The 25,378-nt window shown below is 40.0% G+C and overlaps 1 protein-coding gene across 2 annotated transcripts in view; it reads right to left on the minus strand.

Annotated features, from left to right (window-relative positions):
* Nucleotides 1–25,378, minus strand: part of GRM8 (glutamate metabotropic receptor 8) — an 814,595-nt gene that overhangs the window by 655,835 nt on the left and 133,382 nt on the right. For both annotated transcript variants that reach the window (XM_074036649.1, XM_065542532.2), the window contains exon 3: nucleotides 8,014–8,230. In XM_074036649.1, coding sequence (XP_073892750.1) covers nucleotides 8,014–8,230 — 217 coding nt within the window. The remainder of the gene's footprint in view (nucleotides 1–8,013; nucleotides 8,231–25,378) is intronic.

Below are 25,378 nucleotides of genomic sequence, written 5' to 3' on the forward strand. Positions count from 1 at the left end.
AGATATGTTTTCACATATTCCTTTTATCTTCAGAGATAAAACTTTAGCTTCCTTGCCCCTTATAATGATAGCAGTAGCATTAACATTTATTATCCTGTCTTCTTTTAAAAATAATATAATAATGTAAGACAAAGAAGAGAAGGAACCTGTCAAAAGACTAAAGGAAGTCATTTATTGAGTTATGAGCCACCAGGCCCAGAGCTTATGATGGAAAAGCATGAATGAATATTATCAACTCCTTTATTATAATATCAGTGAAACATTATATCAAGGAATTTAAACAAGACAGAAATAGATGACTGTGGACCTAACAGCTAAGGGTTGTGTAACATGTAGGTCTTAACCAGCAGCAACTAAGCTATTCTCTTCCCTCAAACCAAAAGACTAAAGAGGGAAATAAAAATAAATTAGGCCAGAAAAAACTTCTCTGGATTTATGTAATTTTCCAGGTGTCATCAAAGAGAAGTTTCTTGGAATTACACAAAGCAGGGCAGGTGAACAGCAGGTACACACCTGTGTTGGCAGTGTCTATTGTGATCCTATTGGGAAGCTCTCAACTACCTAGGAAAGCCAGACAGACACTGGGATCCCGTCACTTACCCCAGTCTGGAACCCTGAATTATCCATTAGGTTACCTCATTTACCCAAGAGTCAGTATTGAGAGAGTAGAATTCCATAACATTCCAAAAGGAACTTGTGAAACCGCTATATTACAGGCTTCTCCATTAACTAAATTCTGTCTACTTAAGCCCCTCTCATCCTTATTACCAACATGTTGTCCTCCTGGCCCACCTCCCATCCCTATCACTGGAAGCTAACTTTCTGAGTATACCCTCCTTCACCCTCTGTTAAAAAATGAATTATCTCCCAAGAAAAATACATTGAAATCCTAACCCCAGTACCTCAGAATGTGACCTTATTTGGAAAGAGGGTCATTGCAAATATAGTTAGTTAAGATGAGGTCACACTGGAGTAGGGTGGGCCTTTATTCCAATACGTCTGCATTGTTATAAGAAGAGAAGACACAGAGACAAACACGAGATGGAAGAAGATAGTCATGTGATGGTAGAGGCAGAGACTGTAGTGATGCATCTACAAGCCAAGGAATACCATGGATTGTCAGCAAACACCAGAAGCTAACACAGGCAAGGAGGGATTCTCTCCTACAAGTTTCAGAAGCAGCATGGCCCTGCTGATACCTTAATTTTTTATTTCTAGTGTCCAGAACTGTGAGATGATAAATTTCTATTATTTTAAGCCACCTAGTTTACTATACTTTACTATAAAATACCTCCTTTCAAGGACCTCACTTCATGTAGGAACCCTAGCCCTAACCCCAACCCTACTGTGCATGTTCAGCTATGCATTCTGGCAAACGTTCATGTTTTCTTATGAAGCACTGCTCAACATTGTTAATTTTTTTTTCTGAGGAGCTCCTTTTATCATCTCCAATAATTGAAGTCTTCTTTAAAGGACACTGAGAGCCCTCCCATGACCATAAACCCATGAAAAGAGAACACTCCATCATACTGTTACCTCCCCATTGCAATGTCTAGGCCATTATTCCCACACTGTATAAGTCTGTTCTCACAATGCTAATAAATACATACCCAAGACTGAGTAATTTATAAAGGAAAGAGGTTTAACTGACTCACAGTTCCACATGGCTGGGGGTGGCCTCACAATCATAGTGGAAGGCAAATGAGGGACAAAGTCACGTCTTACATGGTGGCATGCAAGAATGCTTGTGCAGGGGAACTCTCATTTATTAAACCATCAGATCTCATGAGACTCATTCATTACCATGAGAACAGTATGTGGGAAACTACCCCCATGATTCAATGATCTCCACCTTGCCCCACCCTTGACACATGGGGATTATTATAATTCAAGGTGAGATTTGGGTGGGGACACAGCCAAACCATATCATACACCTTTATATGAAAACTTCTCGCCATGAGTCCATCCTCATTCCCCTTTACTTCTCACCTTAGCAACCACCTTTCCATCCTCAATTTTATGAGAATGAACTTTGATCTATATCTCAGTTCCTGCTTGGCTCTAGATCAATGTTCCTTGCTATTCTTCTCCACAAAGCTATGTGCTATTACCTAAAGTTTACTGTGTTCATTTTACTATCTCTTTTCTGTTTACGGTACCTGCCTTTTCCTAGTTGCCCAGGTATACAATTTCAAGTTCAACTTTAACTTCTTTCATACCTTCAAGCTCTGTGTCCAATCAGTTACTAAATTCCCTAGACTTCACCTCACAAATGACCCCCAAGTCTGTCTCCTCTTCCATTTCTATTATCACTGCCCTATATCAGGCCAAGATTTTTATTGGAATGGCCCCTGAACTGGTCTCCTTGTCTTTTACTTCTCATAGTACAACCTTAAATATACATTCTGATAGATCCCCCTCTCCTCAGCAGTTTTCTCCTAATATAATTTGAATATTTGTCCCTGCCCAAAGCTCATGTGCAACTGTAATCCCCAATGCTGAAGGTGGGGCCTGGTGGGAGGTGCTGGGACATGGGGGCAGAGCCCTCATGGCTTGGTGCTATCTTCAGGATGGTGAGTTCCCACAAGATCTGGTGGCTGAAATGTGTGTTGCATCTCCCCCATTCCCAACTGTCTCTTGCTCTTGCTTCCATTATGTGGTGTGCTTGCTCCTGCTTTACCTTCTATGATGACTGTAAATCTCAAAAGGCCTCCCCAGGAGCAGATGCTACTAAGCTTCCTGTACAGCCTGCAGAACCATGAGCCAATTAAACCCCTTTTGTCATAAATTACCCAGTCTTGGGTGTTTCTTTAGAGAAATGCAAGAACAGCCTAATACAGAAGATTGGTGCTGAGGGGTGGGGCATTGCTATAAAGATACCTGAAAATGTGGAAGTGACTTTGAAACTGGGTAACAGGCAGAGGTTGGAAGAGTTTGGAGGGCTCAGGAGAAGATAGGAAGATGAGGGAAAGTTTGTACCTTGTTAGAGACCAGTTAAATGGTTTTCACCAAAAATGGTAATAGTGATATGGACAGTGAAATCCTGGCTGCTGAGGTCTCAGATGGAAATGCGGGACTTACTGTACTCTGGAGCAAAGGTTATCTGTGTTATGCCTTAGCAAACAGCTTGGCTGCATTCTCTTCATGCCTTAGGGCTCTGTGGAAGTTTGAACTTGAAAATAATGACCTAGGGTATACGGCAGAAGAAATTTCTATGCAGCAAATCATTCAAAATGTGGCCTGGCTGCTTTTAATAACCTACATTCAGATGTGGGAGCAAAGGAATGACTTAAAGCTGCAACTTATATTTAAAAGGGAAGCAGGGTATAAAAGTTTGGAAAATTTATACCATAGCCATGGGGCAGAGAAAGAAAAAGCTTTTTCAAGAGAGGAATTCAAGCAGGCTGTGGAGCAACCACTTGCTAGAGATATTTGCATAACTAAAAGGAGCCAAGTCCTAATATCTAAGACAATGGGGGAAAGGCCTCCATGGCATTTCAGAGACCTTCATAGCAGTCCCTCCTATCACAGCCTAGAGGCATAGGAGGGAAGAGTCCTTTCATGGGCCAGGTCCAGGGCCCCATTGCCCTGTGCAGCCTCAGGACACTGTTACCCACATCCCAGCCACTCCAGCTCTAGCCTTGGCTCAAAGGGCCTCAGATATTGCTCATGCCAGTGCTCTGGAGAGTATGAGCCACTATAAACCTTGGCAGCCTCCATGTGGCATTAAGCTTGCAAGTGCACAGAATGCAAGAGTGATGAGGCTTGGCACCCTTTGCCTACATTTCAGAGGATGTATGGAAAAGCCTAGGCACCCAGGCAGAAGCCTGCTGATGGGGCAGAGCCCTCACAGAAAACCTCTACAAGGGCATTGCCAAGGGAAAATGTGGAGTTGGAGCCCCCACACAGAGTCCCCAATGGGGCACTGCCAAATGGAGCTGTTAGAAAGAGGCCATCCTCCAGACTCCAGAATAGTAGATCCACCAGCAGTTTGCACCCGGTGCCTGGAATAGCTGCAGGTACTCAACACCTTATGAGAGAAGACACAAGGGCTGAACCCTGAAAAGCTACAGGGGTGGAGCTGCCTAAGGCCTTGGGAGCCCACCCCTCACAACAGTGTGCCCTGGATGTGGGACATGGAGTCAAAGGAAACCATTTTGGAGCTTTAAGATGTAATAACTTCCCTGCTGTGTTTTGAAGTTTTGAACTTGCATGGAGCCTGCAGCCCCTTTGTTTTGGCAATTTCTTCCTTTTGGAATAGGAATGTTTATCCAATGCCTCTACTCACATTGTATCTTAAGAGTAAATAACTTGTTTTTTATTTTACAGGCTCATAGGTGGAAAGGACTTGCTTTGTCTCAGATGAGACTTTGAACTCGGATATCTTTTTTTTTTTTTGAGATGGAGTCTTGGTCTGTAACCCAGGTTGAAGTGCATTGGTGTAATGTCAGCTCACTGCAACCTCCACCTCCCAGGTTCAAGCAATTCTCCTGCCTCAACCTCCCAAGTAGCTGGGACAGCAGGTACATGCCTCCATGCCTGGCTAATTTTTAGTAGAGACTGGGTTTCACCATGTTGGCCAGGCTGGTCCCAAACTCCACCTCAGCCTCCCAAAGTGCTGGGATTACAGGCATGAGCCATCACACCCAGCCTGGACTTTTGAGTTAATGCTACAATGAGTTGACATTTGTGGGGACTATTGGGAAGGCATAATTGTATTTTGCAATGTGAAAAGGACATGAGATTTGAGAGGAACCAAGGTGGAATGATATAGTTTGGATATTTATCCCCACCCAAATCTCACATCGAAATGTAATCCCCAGTGATGGAGGCAGGGCCTGGTGGAAGGTGTTTGGGTCATGGGGAGGATCTCTCGTCACCTGGTGCTGTCTTCAAGATAGTGAGTTCTCACAAAATTTGGTCATTTAAAAGTGTGCTGCACCTCCTTCCTTTGCTCCTGCTTCACCTTCTGCCATGATTGTAAGCCTCCTGAAGCCTCCCCAGAAGTGGATGCCACTATGCTTCCTGTACAGCCCACAGAACCATGAGCCAATTAAACCTCTTTTCTCATAAATTACTCACTTTCAGGGATTTCTTTATAGCAATGCAGAATGGCCTAGCACACCTCCATTGTCTAGAAAACTAAGGATAAAATAAACAACCTATGATTTGAAATAATCATGTGTCTATGTCAAGCCTTCCAATTTTGTCTCCCATACTTCACTATACAAACTATGCTCCAGTCAGTAAAACTGTGCTATTTGCTGATACCAAATATATTTTTTTCCTTCTCCAGCAATAATCCTATAGTCAAGAGATGCCTTGGGATGACACTACAACAGCTGGGATATCAAGGGGATATTTGTCTTTATCAAGCTTCTCCTGGCCCTCTCCCCTTCAGAAAGATCTCAACTAGGGAAGAGCCATCACTGAGGTCTGATCATGACCACCATACACTCATAAACTTCATTCTCCCAGATTAACAAAGGAGATTTCCCCAAGTCTGATTTTGTTAAAATGAAAACCATTCTAGAAGCAATTTATCACTAAACCAATTTTCATTTCACCATCACTCCATTATGATCTGCTTGAGTTAATGAGAGGTAAGACAGAGGAAGCCTAAATTTACACTGAAATTTCTTAGTAATCAATGTTGCTAAAGAGAAATTCAGAACAAAGGACAGAGAACATTATGACTTGGGGAAATATACAATTTTATTAATGGGCAGACACTCCAAACTAAATTAATGTATACATCTCCTTCAGTCAAGCTACTGAGGTTTTTTTTAAAAACACACTACTAACATGGTGACAGATGTCATCAGTGTTGTAGTAAGAGCTGCAAATGTTTTAGAACTAATGAATTTTCATTAGAGACATCAGATAATTTCAGAATGGGTTAAGTTGCTACCATTTGCCATTCCCATTAATATCATTGTCTTATAAAAGGTTTAATTTTCAGCTATTTTTGTTCTAGATAAAAATCTTTGTCATTAAAATGAGGGATGATTTTGATATTTAATATATTCCATGGCATACTCCAGTGTGGTACTAATTTGGCCTTTTCAGTATTCTGCATATTAATTGACAATCCATCCCTCCTCCATTCCCCAGATAAGTAAGAACTGAAATAGAATGGACAACCAATCAAGTCACAGAATACTGAAAAGATCAACACAGAAGGAATGTGTTGCTCTAATCAAGAGCATATACAAGGCACCAAAATTATTTTCTCCCATGCTAATGACTATGATAGAAACAGGAATAATGAATGGCACCATCTAAATCCTTTTATGTGACAGTATTACCAAAGCATAGCAATGCTCCCTAAAAAATAAAAGCTAAGTATTTCTTATTTTAGTCAAAAGAATAAAACTGTGGTTTCACTTAACTTTTAGAACAATGCATTTTGTCAGATTCTGCAACAATTGGAAGATTATGTCCTGTTTTGAATTTTTTATAGTAATCTATCTCAAGCACACAAAATGTGTCCTCAAGTTGTAGAATGTCCAGGATCACTGCAGAAAACTTATTTCAATACATACTTTATTAGTTTCCTTCTCTTGTTGAATTATCACTCTGGTAAGAACTGACATCAGTTGCTTAAATAATACATTAATGCTATTTCCAGAAGCTATTGTTTTCATTTGAGTGGGCATTTCCTCTAAAGATGAACTTTAGATTTTTATCCAAGAAGGTAATATAATTTGTCATAATTTAAAGATCAATTGAATGTTTTGAATCCATTTTATAGCAATAATGATATAAATTCCCAGAGAGCAAAGATTATGGCATCATGCACACTTACAGCAGGTGTGAACAGTTGTCCAATTAAATCAATTAGCCCAATCTGTCCAACAAGACCAGGCCTTTTATACATTTTCTGCAATAGCACAAATGTAGAACAAATGTTAAAGATACTAAATATTGTGTATTATAATTTTCTATGCCCTACTATGTACAGAAAAGCTTGCAGTCATCTGCAAGTCTCTCAAGTGAAAATCCTATTTCAATAACATCAGACTTTTTGTCCTTGGTAATTATGGTTAAGCCCAAATCACTCCCATGATCTTTTTCTGAGTCGAGGCCTCTAAGAAAAACAATAAATTTATCAACATAATGTCTTTCTACAGGCTCAAAATTACTGAAAAACAATCAATGGACACTTTAATCTTTCCACAAAATATTATTACTTATAGAAAAATTCATTCATTCTTAATAAGAATAATAGTACTTAAGTAACAATAACATATTTCATTCACAAAGATACGTTGTTGACAAATCAGCAGTTAAGATCTGTGCTCTAAGTTGTTCCTCTGTTTTGCTCTGTTTTTAAAGTAGTAGAATGGATTTATAACCTCATTGGTACATATACAAGATGGTGAAATGCCTAGACACTTGAATAAGCACCTTGAAAAAAAGCCCAGGATGGAGGTCAGCAGTACCTTGTTGTAAACAAGTTTTTACATCTTGCCCTTCACCACACCCTAAGCTTCAGAGTTTTCGTTAAGAATAAAAATGCAAAAAGTCAAACATGACAATAAGAATATTGCTTAAGTATAGCCTTGGGGGCTACTTCAGCATTGTTTTAAGATGATTACTAGACTTAATCCCTCTAGTGTTGGATGTTAAATTCCACTGACTTTTTTTTTTAATTTAATGACTTGCTAATGTAAACTTCCATCTAGAACAATCAAATACTATGTCATTTATTCAAATTTACAGTGCCTCTAATGTGCCAGCAAACTCCCTTGTCAAAACAGACAACTTTAAAAAATGTTCACTTGAGTCAGGAGCCCTACTTCCTAAATTAGCACCAAAATGTCACCTTGATAGGCCTATGAAAAACAAAATCATTTATAATAAACCCAGCTTCCCTCTAGAGTGGACAGCCTAGTTCATGCATTTGTAGGAGTTCTAATTATTCCCTACAGATAAGAGAGCACTTGGAGATGCTCAAGCATCAGCAACCTGTTACCTCCAAATACAATCATCTGATAAATATATGCTTACCAATCTCCCTCGAGATCTGAGTGAAGGCCTCCACACCGCTCTCACCATAGTTCCCCTCAGAAGCCAGTGTCGACACGTAATTCCATCCCAGTGCTGTCACGATGTCCACCATGGCTTGGGCTTGGTAGGAGTCAGGCGGGACCACTCGAGAGAAAAAGTCATACCTGGTGTTATCACTTAGCTCTGGGGCTGTGGATGCATAGCTGATTTGAGGTATCTGCAAAACAAACGATGGGTCATTTCAACCCAAGAAGAATCTTGAAGAATGATGGATTGTCATACGAGCTAAACAGCCAAGGCTATACCAGAAACCTAGACGTATCAGCCTGAAGCCAAAATACAGTTTTATGACTACCAATTTAATTAGAAAGTATTTTTGAATGATCTATAGGCTTACTTTCTCTCAATGCACAATATTTCTAAACAGTGAGAAAGAATTTCAGTTTGCTTTAGTTTCCATTGTTTCTGGAGCCAAAGCAAAACATTTGTGCTTTTTGTTGATGTTGCTTTTTTAGTCTGTACATGATAAGCTCTGGTGCAGAAACAAGAGAAAAACGAAGGTATATGCATCAGAAAAGGTCACCTCTGAAACTGGCTTTGGTTTTATAGGACATGAATGCTATACAATAACTAACAGGGAATTTAATATGAGATTTTTTTACTCTTGATGCCATTGCAGTCTTAAGACTACATTTTTAGTAAATTATTTTAAATATATAGTTTTACAAGTCTATTGACTGTTTATTGATATAATCAGAGTGCCACAAAAAGATTTGAGAATTGCCAGCAACCACATATCCTCTTATAGAAAAATCTTTCTAACCCCATCCAAAACATCACAGAAAAGGGAATCCAGACCATACATTCTTTAGAAGAAGAGACTAATTTTCTTTTAATGGGGTGAATTGCCAGAAATTTTTCAAAACGAGGAATCTTATGTCATTTCTCAATAATGTAGGAGAGTGGGCTATGTGGTTGTGTCTAGTAACCCCTCTGCTGCCATGCCGTGGTATGAGTGAAAGTTCAGAGGTCAAAATGACTCCAAGACGCCCTAATTCAGGTAGCTTGGTTGAAGATGCAGGTTTGACTTGTACATAAAAAAATTAACAGTGTGCTACATCACTTGCTGCAGCTAACATCAGTGCTCAGAGGATGTCAGAGGTTGCAGTTCCATCTTTCCCCACAGGGCTGCACACTCTGGGATCCAATAGTCCCCACCACAGTCTAGACAAATGATTCCCAATCTATATAGACGTTTCAACTCCACCTTTGATATATTTATAAAGCTCTCAACATCTAAATAACCTTCCTAAGTCTAGAGAGTCCTATTCCATACTGGTGGCCAGTGAAATGACAGTGAAGTCCCTAAAATATAAAAGTCACCCCAGGAGCAGGAGCAGCAGAGCAATGTGCTTGGAGCTGTCCAGGGTGCTGAATATTCATTCGGCTTCCGTGTAACTTGGATCCACCTACATTAGCCGTAACAGTGAGTACCCAGAATAGCGTGGCCCATTTAACCCCAAATTCTTTCTGGTTCTGTTCTCCTAGTGGGGACCGTGTTAACTTACTTGTTAACACTGTGGGACCGTGAAAAACATCTGACCCATCTCATCCTGCCCTTTGCCTTCTCTGCCAGATATACTGGCCTGATCTTGACAAATTTTTCCCCTGGTTAGAGATTTTTTTTTTTTTTTTTTTTTTTTTTTTTTTTTTTTTTGAGAAGGAGCCTCGCTCTGTCACCCAGACTGGAGTGCAGTGGCGCAATCTCGGCTCACCGCAAGCTCTGCCTCCCAGGTTCACGCCATTCTCCTGCCTCAGCCTTCCAAGTAGCTGGGACTGCAGGCGCCCGCCACCACACCCAGCTAATTTTTTGTATTTTTAGTAGAAACGGAGTTTCACTATGTTAGCCAGGATGGTCTCGATCTCCGATCTCGTGATCCACCCGCCTCGGCCTCCCAAAGTGCTGGGATTACAGGCATGAGCCACCGCACCCAGCCTCTCCTGGTTAGATTTTGTGCCTCCATAGTACATAACTACTCTCAAGGACACCCCTCCAAATCTCAAACCACACACCAAATCTTGCCCTTTTTCACCTTTTCTTGTTTGTTTTCAGAGGATCTGGGAAGGAAACCGTAGATAACTTAGTGAGATCTAAGTCTTACTAGGTAAAAATTTCCCAAATATCAAAAGCATGTGCATTCCTATATTCTAATGAAAGTAAGTTAGCCATCTGACTTTCACTTTAGAATAAATTCTGTGTATGTGCAAGTATGGGTTGTGTGGGGGGAAGGGAATAGGGGAGCATTCTATAACAAATTCTATAGCACTATACCATTTCTTTGTCCTATTTGGATACCGATACTCCCACTTCCTGAGCTACTAAGAGTCCAGCAGTAAAATTACTTATGCAACTCCTACCCTGCCTATAATAATGAGCCACCCTTTCTAAAAATGAGCAGAAAGTGTGAAAATTGAGTGTTTGAAACCAAAACTAATTATCTCAAATTACTACCTTCAGTCAGTCACTTCCAGGCTGTTTAATTAGCAGTCAGCCTCATGTTTAGGATTAATTAAACAGGTGTAAAGGGTATATAAAATAAAAGTGCAGATAGAAGATGGTTGTTAGATTCAGTAATGGACTTTCTCCCCAAAGTCTTGAAGAGTTTTATCTTTGCAGATCAATGTGTGGGAAAGTAATGTGAGAGTATATGCTTGTATTTTTATTTTTTCAGTCTACAATAATACACATCAGGGTATATTAATAGTATTTCAAGACAAGTTTTCAAGTTTTCATGTGTCACATCTCATTTTTATTTTGTTGTGGTAGACCACTAAGCATTGGTTTATTAAGCATTTTAATTTCTGTGCCAGCATCCTCAGTATTTCTACCATCCACAAATTAAACCCCTACTGGCAACTGAAGTAGAAATTTTTTAAAGACCTGGAATGTTTCCTTTTCTTTTCCCTACATCAAATCCACTGTAACTACCCCCTTAACCTTGGAGGTTTCATCTACCAGAAACACAACAATGGAAAAAAATATGGTGAATGGTGAAGAGAAGTGAAGGAAAAAAATGAGAGGAAAAAGAAGGAAAGCATACCAAGAAAAGAAGTTGCTAGGAAAAGCACCCATTATCAGTTCCCCCATCCTTTAAAAAAAGCAATGTCTTTTATAAGCCTCTGTTAACTCCCATTGCCAATGTAAAGGATAAAATCCAAACTCTTCGGTCTAGCTCGCAAAGATCATCAGATTCTGTCTCATCTTCCTCCCCTGACCTGTACCTTCTCCCCATATTCTCACAGCATCTGCACCCTTCTCCATACCAGGGAGATTTAATACTCTCCTCTACCTAATGATCCTCTATACAAACTCAATATCCAGCTCAAAAGTCATCTCCTTCTGGGGACAGTTTCACTGACTCCATCAGGCAGAGCTGTCTTTTGCTATTCCTGTCTTCCAAAGTCTCCACCATCTAACATTAGAATCACGACTCTGCTGGCTTATGATCCTCTCAAGACCAAACAGGGTCTCTGTTTATTTGGTATCCCCAACACCAGGCAGAGCAATTGCTCAATGAATGTTTGAGGGCAATTAATTTATTAAACTGCTGCAGGAAATTTAATACAGCTTCTTCCCCAACACTTCCTCCCTTGCATTCCACCAAAATATTGTGCAGGCTATTCTCCGCTTGACCTTCCTGATCCTTCGCTATCCCACCAAAGACCCTAGGAGGCTGCTCTCTATGACCATACTGACTGGGATTCCTTACCTCTGGCGTCTAGTTGAGTTTGTCCTGGAGGCACCAGCAGAACTTGGGAGGGTGAGGGGAGACAGAAAGAAGTTAGAGTATTTATCCCACAGCTTCTTCTTCCACTGACTCAGTGATTCTCCACCTAACCCCTCACCGACAGCTAAAGCTTTTGCCAGATTCCAGTGACTACTTTGTACCATTGCTCCTGTAGGGTCTCCCCACTGTTGTTAGCTCCTGAGCACTTCATCATCCCTTGTTTTTTCTAACTGTGCCCACACTTAAAATAGTCTTTTTGTGAACTGCTCTTCCATTACCTCTGGGTGTGCCAGAAGCCTGAGGAACACTCCCCTATGACAAGTCTCTGTAGAAGACAACACTGCTGTGGCTCCCAAACCTCAGCCCTACCCTAACCTCTTAGCCCTTCTCCAGTCACCTGCCCTTCCAGCCTTCTCTACCACTGTCCTTAGGTGGCATTCTCCTTCATTTCCCTAAAGCATCCTATTGCATATTTGAAAACATCTGTCATTTTGCTTTTCTTCATTGCTTATTTTCTTTGTGCTGAGGCTTCATAAAAATATCATATGTGCTTAAATAAGGCCATATTTCTATTACTCAAATAAAGCATATTTGAGTCAATTAATTATACAACTCAGGACACTCATCATCCTCTTTTTAAAAAAAAAATGTTTTAGATTCCACTTTTCTAATAATTATTTTGGTTAGGAAAAACCCTTTTTCTTCTCTCACTACATTCTCACTTCGGCCCACAGAAGAAGAGATTCCTACCCCCCCAACCCCACCCTCTTTGGGAGCTCTAGAACAAATATTTCGTCTCTCACTCTCCATTCCTTTACTGACTTTCCCCAACACGGGGGGGAAAGAAACTGAAGCCAGAATTCTATGTTTATTGGGCAAAAGGGGACAGCAGGCTTTCCTTTTATTCTCTGACCTGTCCATGTACATCTCAGGCTTCTTTTCTCTATAATGTCAAGAGACCATGCAGGGCCTCAATTCTTGGAAAGGAAGCCCACCCTCTTCTCTCCGTATTCCACTGGCAACCAGACATTTGAGAAATACTTGAAGTCCATGCTACTCATTGCAAGTGAACTTTAAGTCTTCTGTGCAGGCAGAAGTGGGTCCCAAGGTTGAGATACGGTGCAAGAGTAGGAGGCACAGGTTCAAGCTGAATTATCTCCAGTGCAGCTCTTAACAGAGAGTCATGTGCCTGGGGAGTTATTTGGTCTTGCCCAGCTGTTAATAAAGCTAATTACTTGATCTTCATTTAACTAGCTATTCTGTGAATATTGGACTTGCAAACTCTAAGAAATTCCAAAAATTTGACTTAGAGCTCAAGGAGATTAAAATTACATTTCAAAAGAAATTTATTTACATATATTATTAATAGAAATTAGCAGAGATTATTGTCTTCTAGTGTCTGTTGTCCTTCTAGATGAAACCTCCAATTTTTACCTAGCCACCCAGAACATGACTACATTTCCTAGCCTTCCTTGCAATGGTAAGTGAAGCTTCTGAAAAGGATCCTTAAAGGGAAAAGACATGCCTTTTTCATGCTCCTCCCTCTTTCTTGCTGGCAAGACTTTGGACATAATGCATGAAGCTCCATTAGTTATCTTGGGCTATGACCTAGCAAAGGTGGAGGAAAAAGTCACACTCTAGTCCAAGCCACTGTGATATCTGGATTCCTAAAGCCACTTGATTCTTCTTCCTGCTTCCATTCATGCCCGTCTCAAATCTACGCTACACCAGCAAGAAAACTGATATTTTACAAAAATAGATCTTAGAAGCTGGGTGCAGTGGCTCATGCCTGTAATCCCAGCACTTTGGGAGGCTGAGGTGGGCAGATCACCTGAGGTCAGGAGTTCAAGACCAGCCTGGTCGACATGGTGAAACCCCGTCTCTACTAAAAATACCAAAAATTAGCCAGGCGTAGTGGTGGGTGCCTGTAATCCCAGCTACTCAGGAGGCTGAGACAGGAGAATCGCTTGAACCCAGGAGGCAGAGGTTGCAGTGAGCCGAAATCACACCATTGCAATCCAGCCTGGGCAACAAGAGCGAAACTCCATCTCAAAAAAAAAAAAAAAAATAGATCTTAGAAAAATCTTGCTTAGGGTCCTTCAATCATTTCCCCATTGCCCTTAGAATACAGCCCAAACCTCTTGTCACAGGATCCTTTGAACTAGCAACTGACCACCTATCCCTCTCACTCACCTGATCCAACCACACTGGCTTCCTTTTTGTTTCACCTCTAGCACTCATACATATCACCACATACATTTTCCCAAGCAAGTCCTTCCTGGCCTTTCTCATCTTTCAGCCTCAGCTCAACAGACCTTCCCTGACCACCTCATGTAGCGTTGTCTCTTTACCTTCCATTATGATCTCATCACACTACTTATTTCCTTCCTCTTTCACAACCTGCATTAATGTGTGTATTCTGTTTCCCCTACTAACATGTAGACTCCACAGGGTTATTTTCTGCATTGTTTACAGATGTAAGATGAGCTCCTAGGAGACAGTAGGTGTTCAATAAATATTCATTGAAAGCAAAATGAACCCATCCATCCATTAATCAAGAACTCCTTTTATTATTTTCTTCCATGTATCCTAACTCTGAAAGATTTTACTATAAAACTATTTAAGTTAAAAGACCACCCATTTCCCATATTCTTTTTAAATCAAAGATCTGTTAAGCTGCAAAACTTCTGATCAGCACAAGGTACATTTTTTTTTTTTCCAAGCTGAAGTGATAGAATTCCAGTTCAAATCACCGAAGTGCCGCTTCAGTTGTAGTCTGTGCAGTCTCCTCACAGGGAAGTGTACAACTGCCATTTTGCTTTTCAAAATGCCAAAAAAATGGCCATGAAAACTTCATAACTATCTTGGCAAACACATTGACAGTCCATGGACTTCAGTGTGTCATTAAAGAAGAACAAAAATTACATTTCTAATCAAAGGCCAACATCATAGATTATTTAATCATTTACCCCTTCTTGCTTATCTTTATCTGTAAGACGGATATTCTAGACAGGGAAAAAAGTGCTTACATCTCCCCCAAACCAACTGTGTCTCTCCACGTTGCCTTCACTGAGCCTTACTGTACATGACTGACTGATGAAATAAAGGATTTCTGAGGCTCCAAGGGGCTCAGAGACTTTTAGATACCAGAAATACTCTTTTTGTGGCCCAAGGAATTTACAACTTCAGCTGCCTTAAGGTTTCCCACTGCTTGCACATTAAAATATTGCAATAAGCTTGAAACTTCGCTTGTCTATTCAGAATGCCATAAGTTTTGCATCTGTTCACCACAGTTACTAGTTTGCTAAAGATCCCAAGGAAGCCAAGACATCCCTGACAAGGCTAGCAAAAAGCCACCTAAAGAACAGCTTAGAGGAAGCCCCTCCCGATTCTAGGAAATTTCAATCTTTCTGCAAGAAACTTGCACACATCTGAGTACAGGTTTGCAAACAGAAGACAATTTAAGACCTGAATCACATACGTTTTCACCACCAAAAAGGGTTTTTTTTGTTGTTTTTTTTTTCTGTTTTTTTCCCCCCTGCCAAGAAAAGGTTTTTGTTCTCTGCAAACAACCTTGTCCATTGATCGTGGAACTTAATTGGTGGAGAAGGTTTGCGGGGTGGGTTATTTGTGCTACTCAATAACATCATTGGTTTTTTCCAGTGAAAGATCAGCTTGAAGCTGCATTCTTCCCTTAGGGGGTAGTGCTTGCCTGAGCACTTTTCCAGTGATGGTGGTTAGCAACAGTGGCCATCAGGATGATAGCTTCCTGCCACCTGGCCTCAGGGTAGATTTGTTTTTGCTGCAAAACCCAGGTCAGAAAAAGCATAATTATTATAGCCATTAACTTTGTCTTTTTATACTTGACTGCTCTTTAGTATTAAAACTACTAGTTGCTTGTGGCAAAACATTAGTATATAATCAGAAATTAGATATAAATGAGGAGTTAGGGCTAGAAGTCAATGTCCAGCACTGGCCCAACTCTCCCAACATTGCCCTGAGCTTTCACGCTCCTCCCACCTTCATGAAAACAGGCTAAGGAGAGGGAAAAGAAGAAAGGAAATGCAAAGCCAGAGAGTGAAACAAAAAAGGACATGGATGATTGCCCCAAGTTTGCATCCAAAAACATGAAGTAGTAGTATTCCTTCCCCAAATCAGGACTGGCTCAGAATAATTCTGTCCACATAGTGGACAGTTAATAAGATTCCTGTTTGTAAAGTTGGTGTCAAATAGGAAATTCAGTCTCTGCCCTTTTTTTCTCAGTTGAGTTCCCATAGTTGATTCAGAGGAGGATGTGAGCCTTTGGCTTTTGATGCACAATGGAGCTTAGCAAAAGCAAAGGAGAGGAAGTCTATTGAAATGGGAAATCGTGGGGTCAGAGAGAGCCAGGAGTACACTATATTGCACCATATTTTTATCTGTCTCCCCAATGTGAGCTCACTAAGACCAAGCAAAGCTTTACACACATGCCTGCACCAAAGGGGCTTGTGGTTAGTTAACACGGCTGAGTGTAACACAATAGGTTTAAGGTCATGAGTTGAATTCCATTATGGGCCAGGATAAATACCACACCCCTCACCAGAACCTTCCTCTTCAAAAATCCAGAGCACACCAACAAAGTCAACCAGAGAGAAGAGAGACAAGATCAATCCATTCTCACTGCCAGATGAATAATTCAAAGATGGTTTGTTACTAATGGTGAACCTAAAATTTTAGCAGCAAATCATGAGAGACACACTTTCTTCGAAACATAAAGAGTATGTTTTGTATCTATATCTGCCTGAAAGTACAAATAAATATTATACTTATAAAGTCATATGTTGATTTCAGATAATTCATTTGAATAGACCATTGAATTGTAAAAGGGTACACTTTCTCACTGCCTTTTCAAGGGTATTGTATGAGTCATAGAGGCAAAGAAAACAAATGACTCAAGGAGACTAAATAAAGGGACTATTTTCAAGGCAGGAGCAGCATATAGGGAAGGCAGTGGAAAGCCACAACCCAGAAGGAGTCAGAGGTTGAGGATGGCGGTTGTTACCCATGAGCTCTAAGAAAGAGAGCAATTACAGAGTTATGAATGGAAGCCACCTTGAGGGGAGCAGTAACCTCTCTAAAAGGACACGGCCAGTCCCTGGCAACCTCAAAAGGAAATTACATTCTGACCTTTCCCTCATACACACTCGCTGAGTCTCTCTCTGACCAAACCTATTGGAAGCCAGAAAGCAAGAGAACTTGACTTTGCCTGCACAAAGAAACCTTCCAGGGCAGCTAAGAGACAGCGAAAGAGAGAAAGTGGTTGTGGCAGGCCAAGCAGAAGCTATCTAGCCCAGGCACCATTAATCATTGCTCACTGGACACGTGAACTAAATTTATGGATAGCTGTGCAGATTTTCAGTTTTCTACGTTATATTACTTTTTCATAATTTGATGCTTTCAAATATTTTTGACAGAAAATCTACACTAAGACATTCTGATTTGGCATTGAAAATCCCAATCCTAAAATTAGACCAATGAAGTTTGGATTTCTTATGGAAAATAAAATAACTAATACCATGTTTTAGAATGAAATGTAATGATTTTAATCAAACTGGTAATAGCATTTGGACTTCCTAACCTGTTTATTTAAAATGAAAGAGAAGCAATCCATGAATATGAAATAATTCACATATAAGCAACCATAATTATACCCTATAAGATTAATAAACTTTTTTTACATCTGCTAATTACATTTTACAATGAGAAAGCCACAACAGCTCCTTAGGGAAAGGATTGTTCTAATCCATCAAGTTACTAGTAGTGTGGGGATTTCTAAGCCTAACTACCCTAAAAGTTTTACTCGCAAGTTGGATTTCAAACCTTCACTTTCAAAGAAAAGGACTTTAGGTTGGGTCCAGTGACTTTCATCTGTAATCCCAGCCTTTTAGGAGGCTGAGGCTGTGGGATCCCTGAGGCCAGGAGTTTGAGACCATCCTGGGCAACATAGTGAGACCTCCATCTCTAGAAAACATTAAAAAATTATCCAGGCATGGTGGTGCACCTGTAGCCCCAGCTACTTGGCAGGCCGAGGCTGCAAGTTCACTTGAGCCCAAGAATTCAAGGTGACAATGAGTTATAATTGTACCACCGTACTCCAGCCTGGCTGACAGAGAAAGACACTGTCACTTAAAAAATTAAAAAGAGGACTTTAATATTACAACTAATTTTATAGTTTCTCTGGTTTATAGCATCTCCTTATCTTCAATTTTGCCTTTTTAAAAAATTGAACAGTTTTATTTAAATTTCCATATATTTCAGTACTCTGTGATTCTAAAAAATAATAATCAGTACATATGCAAAATTACACAGAAATGTAAAAGGCTAAACCAATACATACACTTATCCTAATAGTTAAATTAAATGTTTTTTAATAGTTACTTTTTTATTAATTCATTCAACAAATTAGCTCCCACTATGTGCCAGACACGGTGACAGGCCCTGGAGACAGGACTATAAACAACACATGGTCCTCCCAGACCCATGGAGCATATGGTCAAATGGAAAAAGCAAGCATTCAATAAATAATCAACCAAATAAACATTTAGCCCCAATTGTAATGGTTGTTGTGAAAGCTATGTACCTGCCACTAAGAGTTACAGGGCCACTCACCTGGTCAGCAAAGGACAGGGCAAGCTTCCCTGATGAAGTGACATTAAGTTGACACATTGAAAAATGAAGAAGAAAAAGGAATGAACGCTGGACACCAGCCACAGATTGCCTCTCACTTGAGATCTCCTTCAGATGTGTACACCACCCAATTTGCAGAAATGAAGAGGACAGGCAGTCTACTGACAGGTACTTAATTTTAGGAAACTTGCCACAGGCTGAAAAATATTAAACCATAGACCACCATCTCCCATACTTATTACAAATAATGTTTTCAAATACTATATGCATAACTGGGGTTCTTATGCCAGGACTATCAAGAAAATGCTACATAATTTATCAGCAGGGACTTGCATTACATTCTCACAGATCTCTGAGTCCTGAGGCTTGTAAGAGTAAGGCATGAATAAATAAATGAACGGATAGATGAAAGGTAAACAGATGAATGAAAACAGAAGACATTAAGAAGCAACTTTAAGAGCCCAGAAAAAAAATAAACGTATACTTATATTACTTATAAGCTCTAATATTTACTTCCTTCCTTAGGAAAGTAAAAAATAAGTGATTGAAAAGTTGGAGGAAACTCTCTTCTTTGTACTCAGGCAGTGAAGGTTTTGGGATAGGACTTCAAGCTATATGAGAAGCAGGTTAGAACTAATCCTAAAAGATAGCTTGGCTTGGCTTTGTTTTGTTTCTTTACAAGGTAACATACATTTTCTGCACCTCTCAATAGGAGGAAAGAGAAATACATGGATCTGTCCACCTCTGGAAACTCTGCTCAGTGAGGCAGCATCCCAGGGAGACACGGAGAATTGCATTCCCTGATTTCATTCTATTCTATTTCACTATTTCTGCAAGTTTCTTTGATATCTTTTTGGTAAAGTTTTCAAGCAGTTTGGAATTTCAAGGTGAAATCACTGAATATTCTTTAAAACAAAAAGTAGGGGAAGTTTTGAAATGAGCTGCTTAGGACAGTGAAAGTTTTCTATAAAGTGATTTTCTTACATGAGTACCAAAAAATAATAAATTACATTTTGTTATAATAGAAAAACCAAAATGATGCCATGGTACTTTCTTAGCATCATTTGCTAAGTTACTTAAAAATATAACTCTCCCATCCACTCATTCCCATCACTGCTGACTTCAAACTATCACCTAGCATTTAATTTTCCTCTTCTGATGATTTCCTTACTGTGCAATCACTGCTGGGGTTCAATTTTCCCCCCAAGCATGTCAGCACTAGAACATTATAAAATAAAAAGTCAGTAATTATAACTAACAAATTGAAGTCATAAACTTTAAGCTGGCAAATATTCAATTTAGACTGGCATTCTGCCACCCAATAATACATGATTTGACTCTTGCAAATAAAGAAGAACATTGATAAGAACATTTGTTTGTGCAAGTAAGTTTCCTGGCTGGCAATTTCATGGATTTTTAGTGATTATCCACATTCACAAAATCTTGGTCTTCAAGTCATTATCTCCCAACTAGCATTCAGTTACTGATTCTGAACACCTAATAGCACTGGTAATTCTCATTTATTTTATGTTACCCAAGTTAGTAAACTTAGTAGGTTTGAAGAAGGTCCATATGAGGTTAAAGGTTTTCATTCGAGCTCCATTTACACAGTGGGAAAACCCACTCCATTTCCAAAGACCAAATAGCTGATTTCATAAATGGCCATCATTGGTAACAGGAAAAGTTGATTAAAAGATGTGAACAACTCAGAGTCCTTTATTCCACTACATACTACAGAATGGAAGGATATGTTCCTCTGAGAAGGCATCATCTCAGTATCCAAAGGGCAATACATTAAGTTTCCCCTAAACAAATTGATTAGCCCTTTCATTCTATCAACATTTTTGAGAAGCCTAGCTTACTGTTCCCTATAAGCCTCTTTATGTGTCATAGTCCATCTGCACACCTAATGTGTGCGTGTGTGTGTGCATACACATATGTACATGTTCATTTTGCCAACATTTATTTAACATGTTATATTGGCCAAGAACTGTGCTTAGTGCTCTAGCTTCATTTCATGAATGACTAAATCATAATCTGGAGAAGTAACTTGCCCAAGACCAAGTAATTTGTAAATGACAGAGTAAGATTCAAATCCAGGTAGTCCGACCCCGGATTCATTTCTTAAACACCTCTGCCCTCCACTACTTTGGGTCCATTTTTAAATCTGATATTAATTCTTCAGTAGCTTTTTTTACCCACAGGTGTTTAGCTTCCTCCCTGTTTCCACTTCTGTTCATATCTGCAACTCCTTTGGAGTCATAAGTCATGGCTTGGCTGGAGCTTGGACATCAGCAGCCATCACCATATATGGTATCACAGTGAATAGGAGATACTAGCATCTATGATCAGCTAAATATTATCTGCCTCCTTTGGTTTTCATCAACCCCAATTGCTAGAGTTCCTTCTGGGGAGGGGGGCCTCCTGGCCCAGTTGGGTACCAAAAAAATGGTCTGAGACAAGTTTGGGGCAGGTTGGATGCAATCACGTAGGTCAACAGGGGAAGGTAAGTGCAAAAAGGACTAGCCAAGTTCCCAAGTTCCAAAGAGAGCACATCTAAACACAACAGGCGATGGGGAGCAGAGGCAAGAACCAAGAAATGGGGCCAGGTGTGGTGACTCACACCTGTAATCCCAGCACTTTGGGAGGCTGAGGTGGGTGCATCACTTGAGGTCAGGAGTTCAAGACCAACCTGGCCAACATGGTGAAACCCCAGCTCTACTAAAAATACAAAAATTAGCCAGGCATGGTGGCATGTGCCTGTAGTCCTAGCTACTTAAGAGGCTGAGGTATGAGAATCATTTGAACCCAGGAGGCAGAGTTTGCAGTGAGCCAAGATTGTGGCATTGCACTCCAGCCTGGGTGACAGAGCGAGACCCTGTCTCAACAAAAAAGGGAAGGGAAGGGGAGGGAAGGGGAGTGAATGGAAGAGGAGGGGAGGTGAGGGTATGGGAGGGAAGATGACTGAAAGGTGTTCCAGGCAAAGGGGACAGCATCTGATAGAAACAAACCTATGAAAGGCTATAGATAGCTTAGGAAAAGCTAACAATTCAGTATTCTTGGTGAAAGGTGTTCATGAGCCCAGTTCAGTCTGCTTTCTGTTTGCTTGTTCTTATTTTTCATTTCAACAAGAATTTGTTTAGCACTTGCTATATGCCAACACTCTCTTACTTGGCCTAAATGAGCACTCATTCTCCAATTTTCCTCTTAAATCTCTATCTCCTTTGTTGGCTATTCTTCTGCTGTTTCATCCTTTATGAGTTAGTATCATTTAGGATATGGCCTAGACTCTCTTCTGTTTTCACTTCATACCCACTCCAAACCTATACATGCAGTCTAAATCTCTTCAGTGAGTTCCAGAACCATGTGTTGCTTATTGGACCTCTCTCTTAAGTGTTCAACAGGTATCTCAAAACAACTTGCCCAAAACTTGTCACATACACCAATCCCAGCATAAACTGAAGATCATCTGGTACACCAGGGGTCCTCAAGTCATAGCTGGCCAATTGGCTGGGTTCCAGAATTATGTGAGTGCCACATACTTTCCAACTATGAAGTTTCCAGTTATGCAGCTGTCATCTATGTATGTGTTTGGTCTGCCTTCGTTAGCCCTCTCTCTTTTATACCTCTCAGTGGCCAGTTGGCCACCAGAAATGAAGACTCTCTAAAAATTAAATTTAAGGTCCAAATTTCCTCTAGAGGAAAACATATGCTCATATGTTTTGGTATAAAAGATACGTTCACATTGTAAAAGATAAATTCAACAGTATTGACTACAGTAACTGTGGCACTAAGTTTTCTCTACAATCTGGCTACTCAGTGCTGACGGCAAATCTACAGCATCAGCATCACCTGGGAGCTTCTTAGAAATGTAGAATCTCAGGCCCCACCCCAGTCCTACTGAATGAGACTTTGAATTTTAGCAAGATCTCCAGGGGATTTGTGTTCACAATAAAATTGGAAAAGCTCTGCTATATAGTATAAAACATTGAATGTGTACTCAAGAGTCCTGTGTTTCCTTTTGAAATTTTTCCATATCATGCTCAAAGGGATTTAAACATATTCATTGCAGATTATTTTGGTAGCTCTGGATGTTGTCATCATGAGGAGATATAAAAGCTCCCTCTAATTCACTTTATGAAGAAGTTGATGCCTTGAACATTATGTTCACTTATCCTAGGGTGAACATCTCCTGAACATTAGAAATTTCTTTTCAAAAATATTCTGCATCCAAATTTCTATTTTTAAGAGTATTATGTTTCAGTTCTTGCATCAAATGTTAGCATGGAGTTTATTTTTAGTGTCATGATAATCTATAGACCAGTGAATATATCATATCAAGTGTTGAGTCAGTAAAAGCTTTTAAAATATATTTCTCACTTATTTGAAAATAACAGATGAGTTTTTGAAAAATAAAAATTTCACAAAGCTTGCATGATGAAATGCCAAATAAAAGATGTAATGTACCTTGTCATCAATACATTTTCCATAGCATTCGTTTGCAGCAGGATAATTTAGTAAGATATTCATTTCTGTCTGATTGTTACTGCTTTAGGAGACTGATGAAAAGAATTCTTTTCCTTTGTGCCCTCCACATGAGCAATCAAGCCTGCATGTCTTGGAGAATTAGCTCATTTTCAGGAGACTTGGCCTATAGAGGTTATAGAGCTTAATTACTAGAGGAGGGGCATCTCCCAAGGTTTGAGGAGGAGGAATTGCAAATGGAAATGGAGGGAGAGAATAGTACTTCACAGAGACTTGGGAATGAGGGAGATCTTCAGTTTCTTTCCTGGTAGTACCTGAGAACCCAGGAACCCTCAAAGAAGCTCATTTCCCATGCTTGCCATAGAAGGAATGGAATCCCCCTCCTTTTGATAGCCCACAGGGGCTACAGTGAGCATCTCTGTGGTTAACTCTTCTGTAGCCATATTAGTCCACTCTCACACTGCTCTAAAGAACTACCTAAGACTGGGTAATTTATGAAAAATTGGTTTAACTGATTCACAGTTCTGTGGGCTATACAGGAAGGATGGCTGGGAGGCCTCAGGAAACTTACAATCATAGCAGAAGACAAAGGGGAAGCAAGCACAGCAGGGGTGAGGGAGAGAGAGTGCATGCAAAGGAGGAAATGCCACACACTTTTAAACAACCACATCTTGTGAGAATTCTATCAGGAGACAGCACTAGGGGGATGGTCCTAAACCATTAGAAACCACCCCCATGATCCACTCACCTCCTACCAGGTCCCACCTTCAACACATGGGGACTACAGTTCCACATGGGATTTGGGTGAGGACACAGAGCCAAACCATATTAGTAGCCTTGGAAACTGAAGGCTAGGTCTCCAAACTATGAATATGACTGAATTTTTGACACCCTAGTGAATGTGGCTCAATGTCAGAGTTATTTGATATCAAAGAAAAAAGTTCCTTTCACTTCAGTTTTGAAGAGCAAATTCATTTCCTACACCTACTTTAGAGAATAGGCTTATGAGCTGAGGTGCTCGGATACACCGCTATTCTTCAGCAGATCCTAGGAAAGCACTTTGTACATAGCAGGTAACACATGGACATTGTTGATTAACTGCCTACTAGTGACAGTATAACAACTCAGGATTCCTGACTTTTAATATCTACAGTCTACCTAGTAAAACTGCTTCTCAAAAGCTTCCCACATTTTCGGTGCTTAAATGAAAATATACTTTTCTTTTTTTATGAGTAGCTGAATCCTTTTGCATAGACCATAACTTAAATATATGAAGACATTTATTGTCTTTCCAATTCTCTCTAATTTTCTAAATAATCTAAATATGTAAATGTCTCCATAATACTTTGCCAGAGACTGTATGTAAATATCATTAGACTTTCTATTTAAAAAAAAAATAAAAAAAAAACCACAAAACCTTTTAGGCACTTCTGTCTTTAAAAAAAAATACCATTTCAACCTCAAATTTGATGAGACACACACATTGCTTTTTGGATGCCCTTCAATTATTTTTAATTCTAAGAAAAATATTGAGGAGATTTAAAGTAGTTTAAGATGGCATTTAAGAAAATAATCTAACTTAAATTAGGATTGAGAATACTGCAAACGTAGACTTTTTCTTTTGTAAATAAATAAATAGGAGGACAACAAGTGGAATTCAAGATAGCTCAAAAAATGCAGGAGGAAAAACACCTGAAGAGAAAATGGAAATACTGAGATTAAAAAAAATTCAACACATCACAAAAAGACTTTTCAGTAGAGGGACTGAGAAGAGTGGAGGGGGGGCGGGGGTAGATTAAATATACTGGTTGAGAAACCAGCATTAGAGAAGTAAGACTAGGGACTAAGGGTAAGAGGATGAGTGGAGAAGGCAGTGTGGCTTGAGTCAACGTTGAACTTCAGGAACAGGAGAAAAAGATGGGAAAGAGAAAAAGAAAGACTTTTAATCCCCTGTAGCAGGAGATGGAATAAGCAAAGAAGTCACTGTTTTCCCTCCAGCCTTCCATCCCTGCTAAGTGGTTACCATTGAATTAATCATCTGTAAGTCATCATTCTGGACTGGCATAGCCTTGGTTTAGGGTGTCTCATTTCATCCATATAATAGTCACCAGGGTTACTGAGTCCCTTCAAAACCAGTAATCAGCCAGATGTTGCAATCAAACATGTCTGTGCCTATACAACTGCTATGGTTTGAATGTTTGTCCCCTGCAAACCTCACGTTGAAATTTCATCCCCAATGTTGCAGGTGGGGCATAATGGGAGGTGTTTGGGTCCTGGGAGGAATCCTTCCTGAATACATTAATGCCCTTCCAAGGTTGGGGGAGTGAGTTCTCACTCTGTTAGTTCCCTCAATAGCTAGTTGTTTAAAAGAGCCTGGAACCTTCCCTCTGTCTCACATTTCCTCTCTGTGTGTGACCTCTGCACAC

This window comes from Macaca fascicularis, chromosome 3, assembly GCF_037993035.2.
Source record: "Macaca fascicularis isolate 582-1 chromosome 3, T2T-MFA8v1.1".
Taxonomy (NCBI): domain Eukaryota; kingdom Metazoa; phylum Chordata; class Mammalia; order Primates; family Cercopithecidae; genus Macaca; species Macaca fascicularis.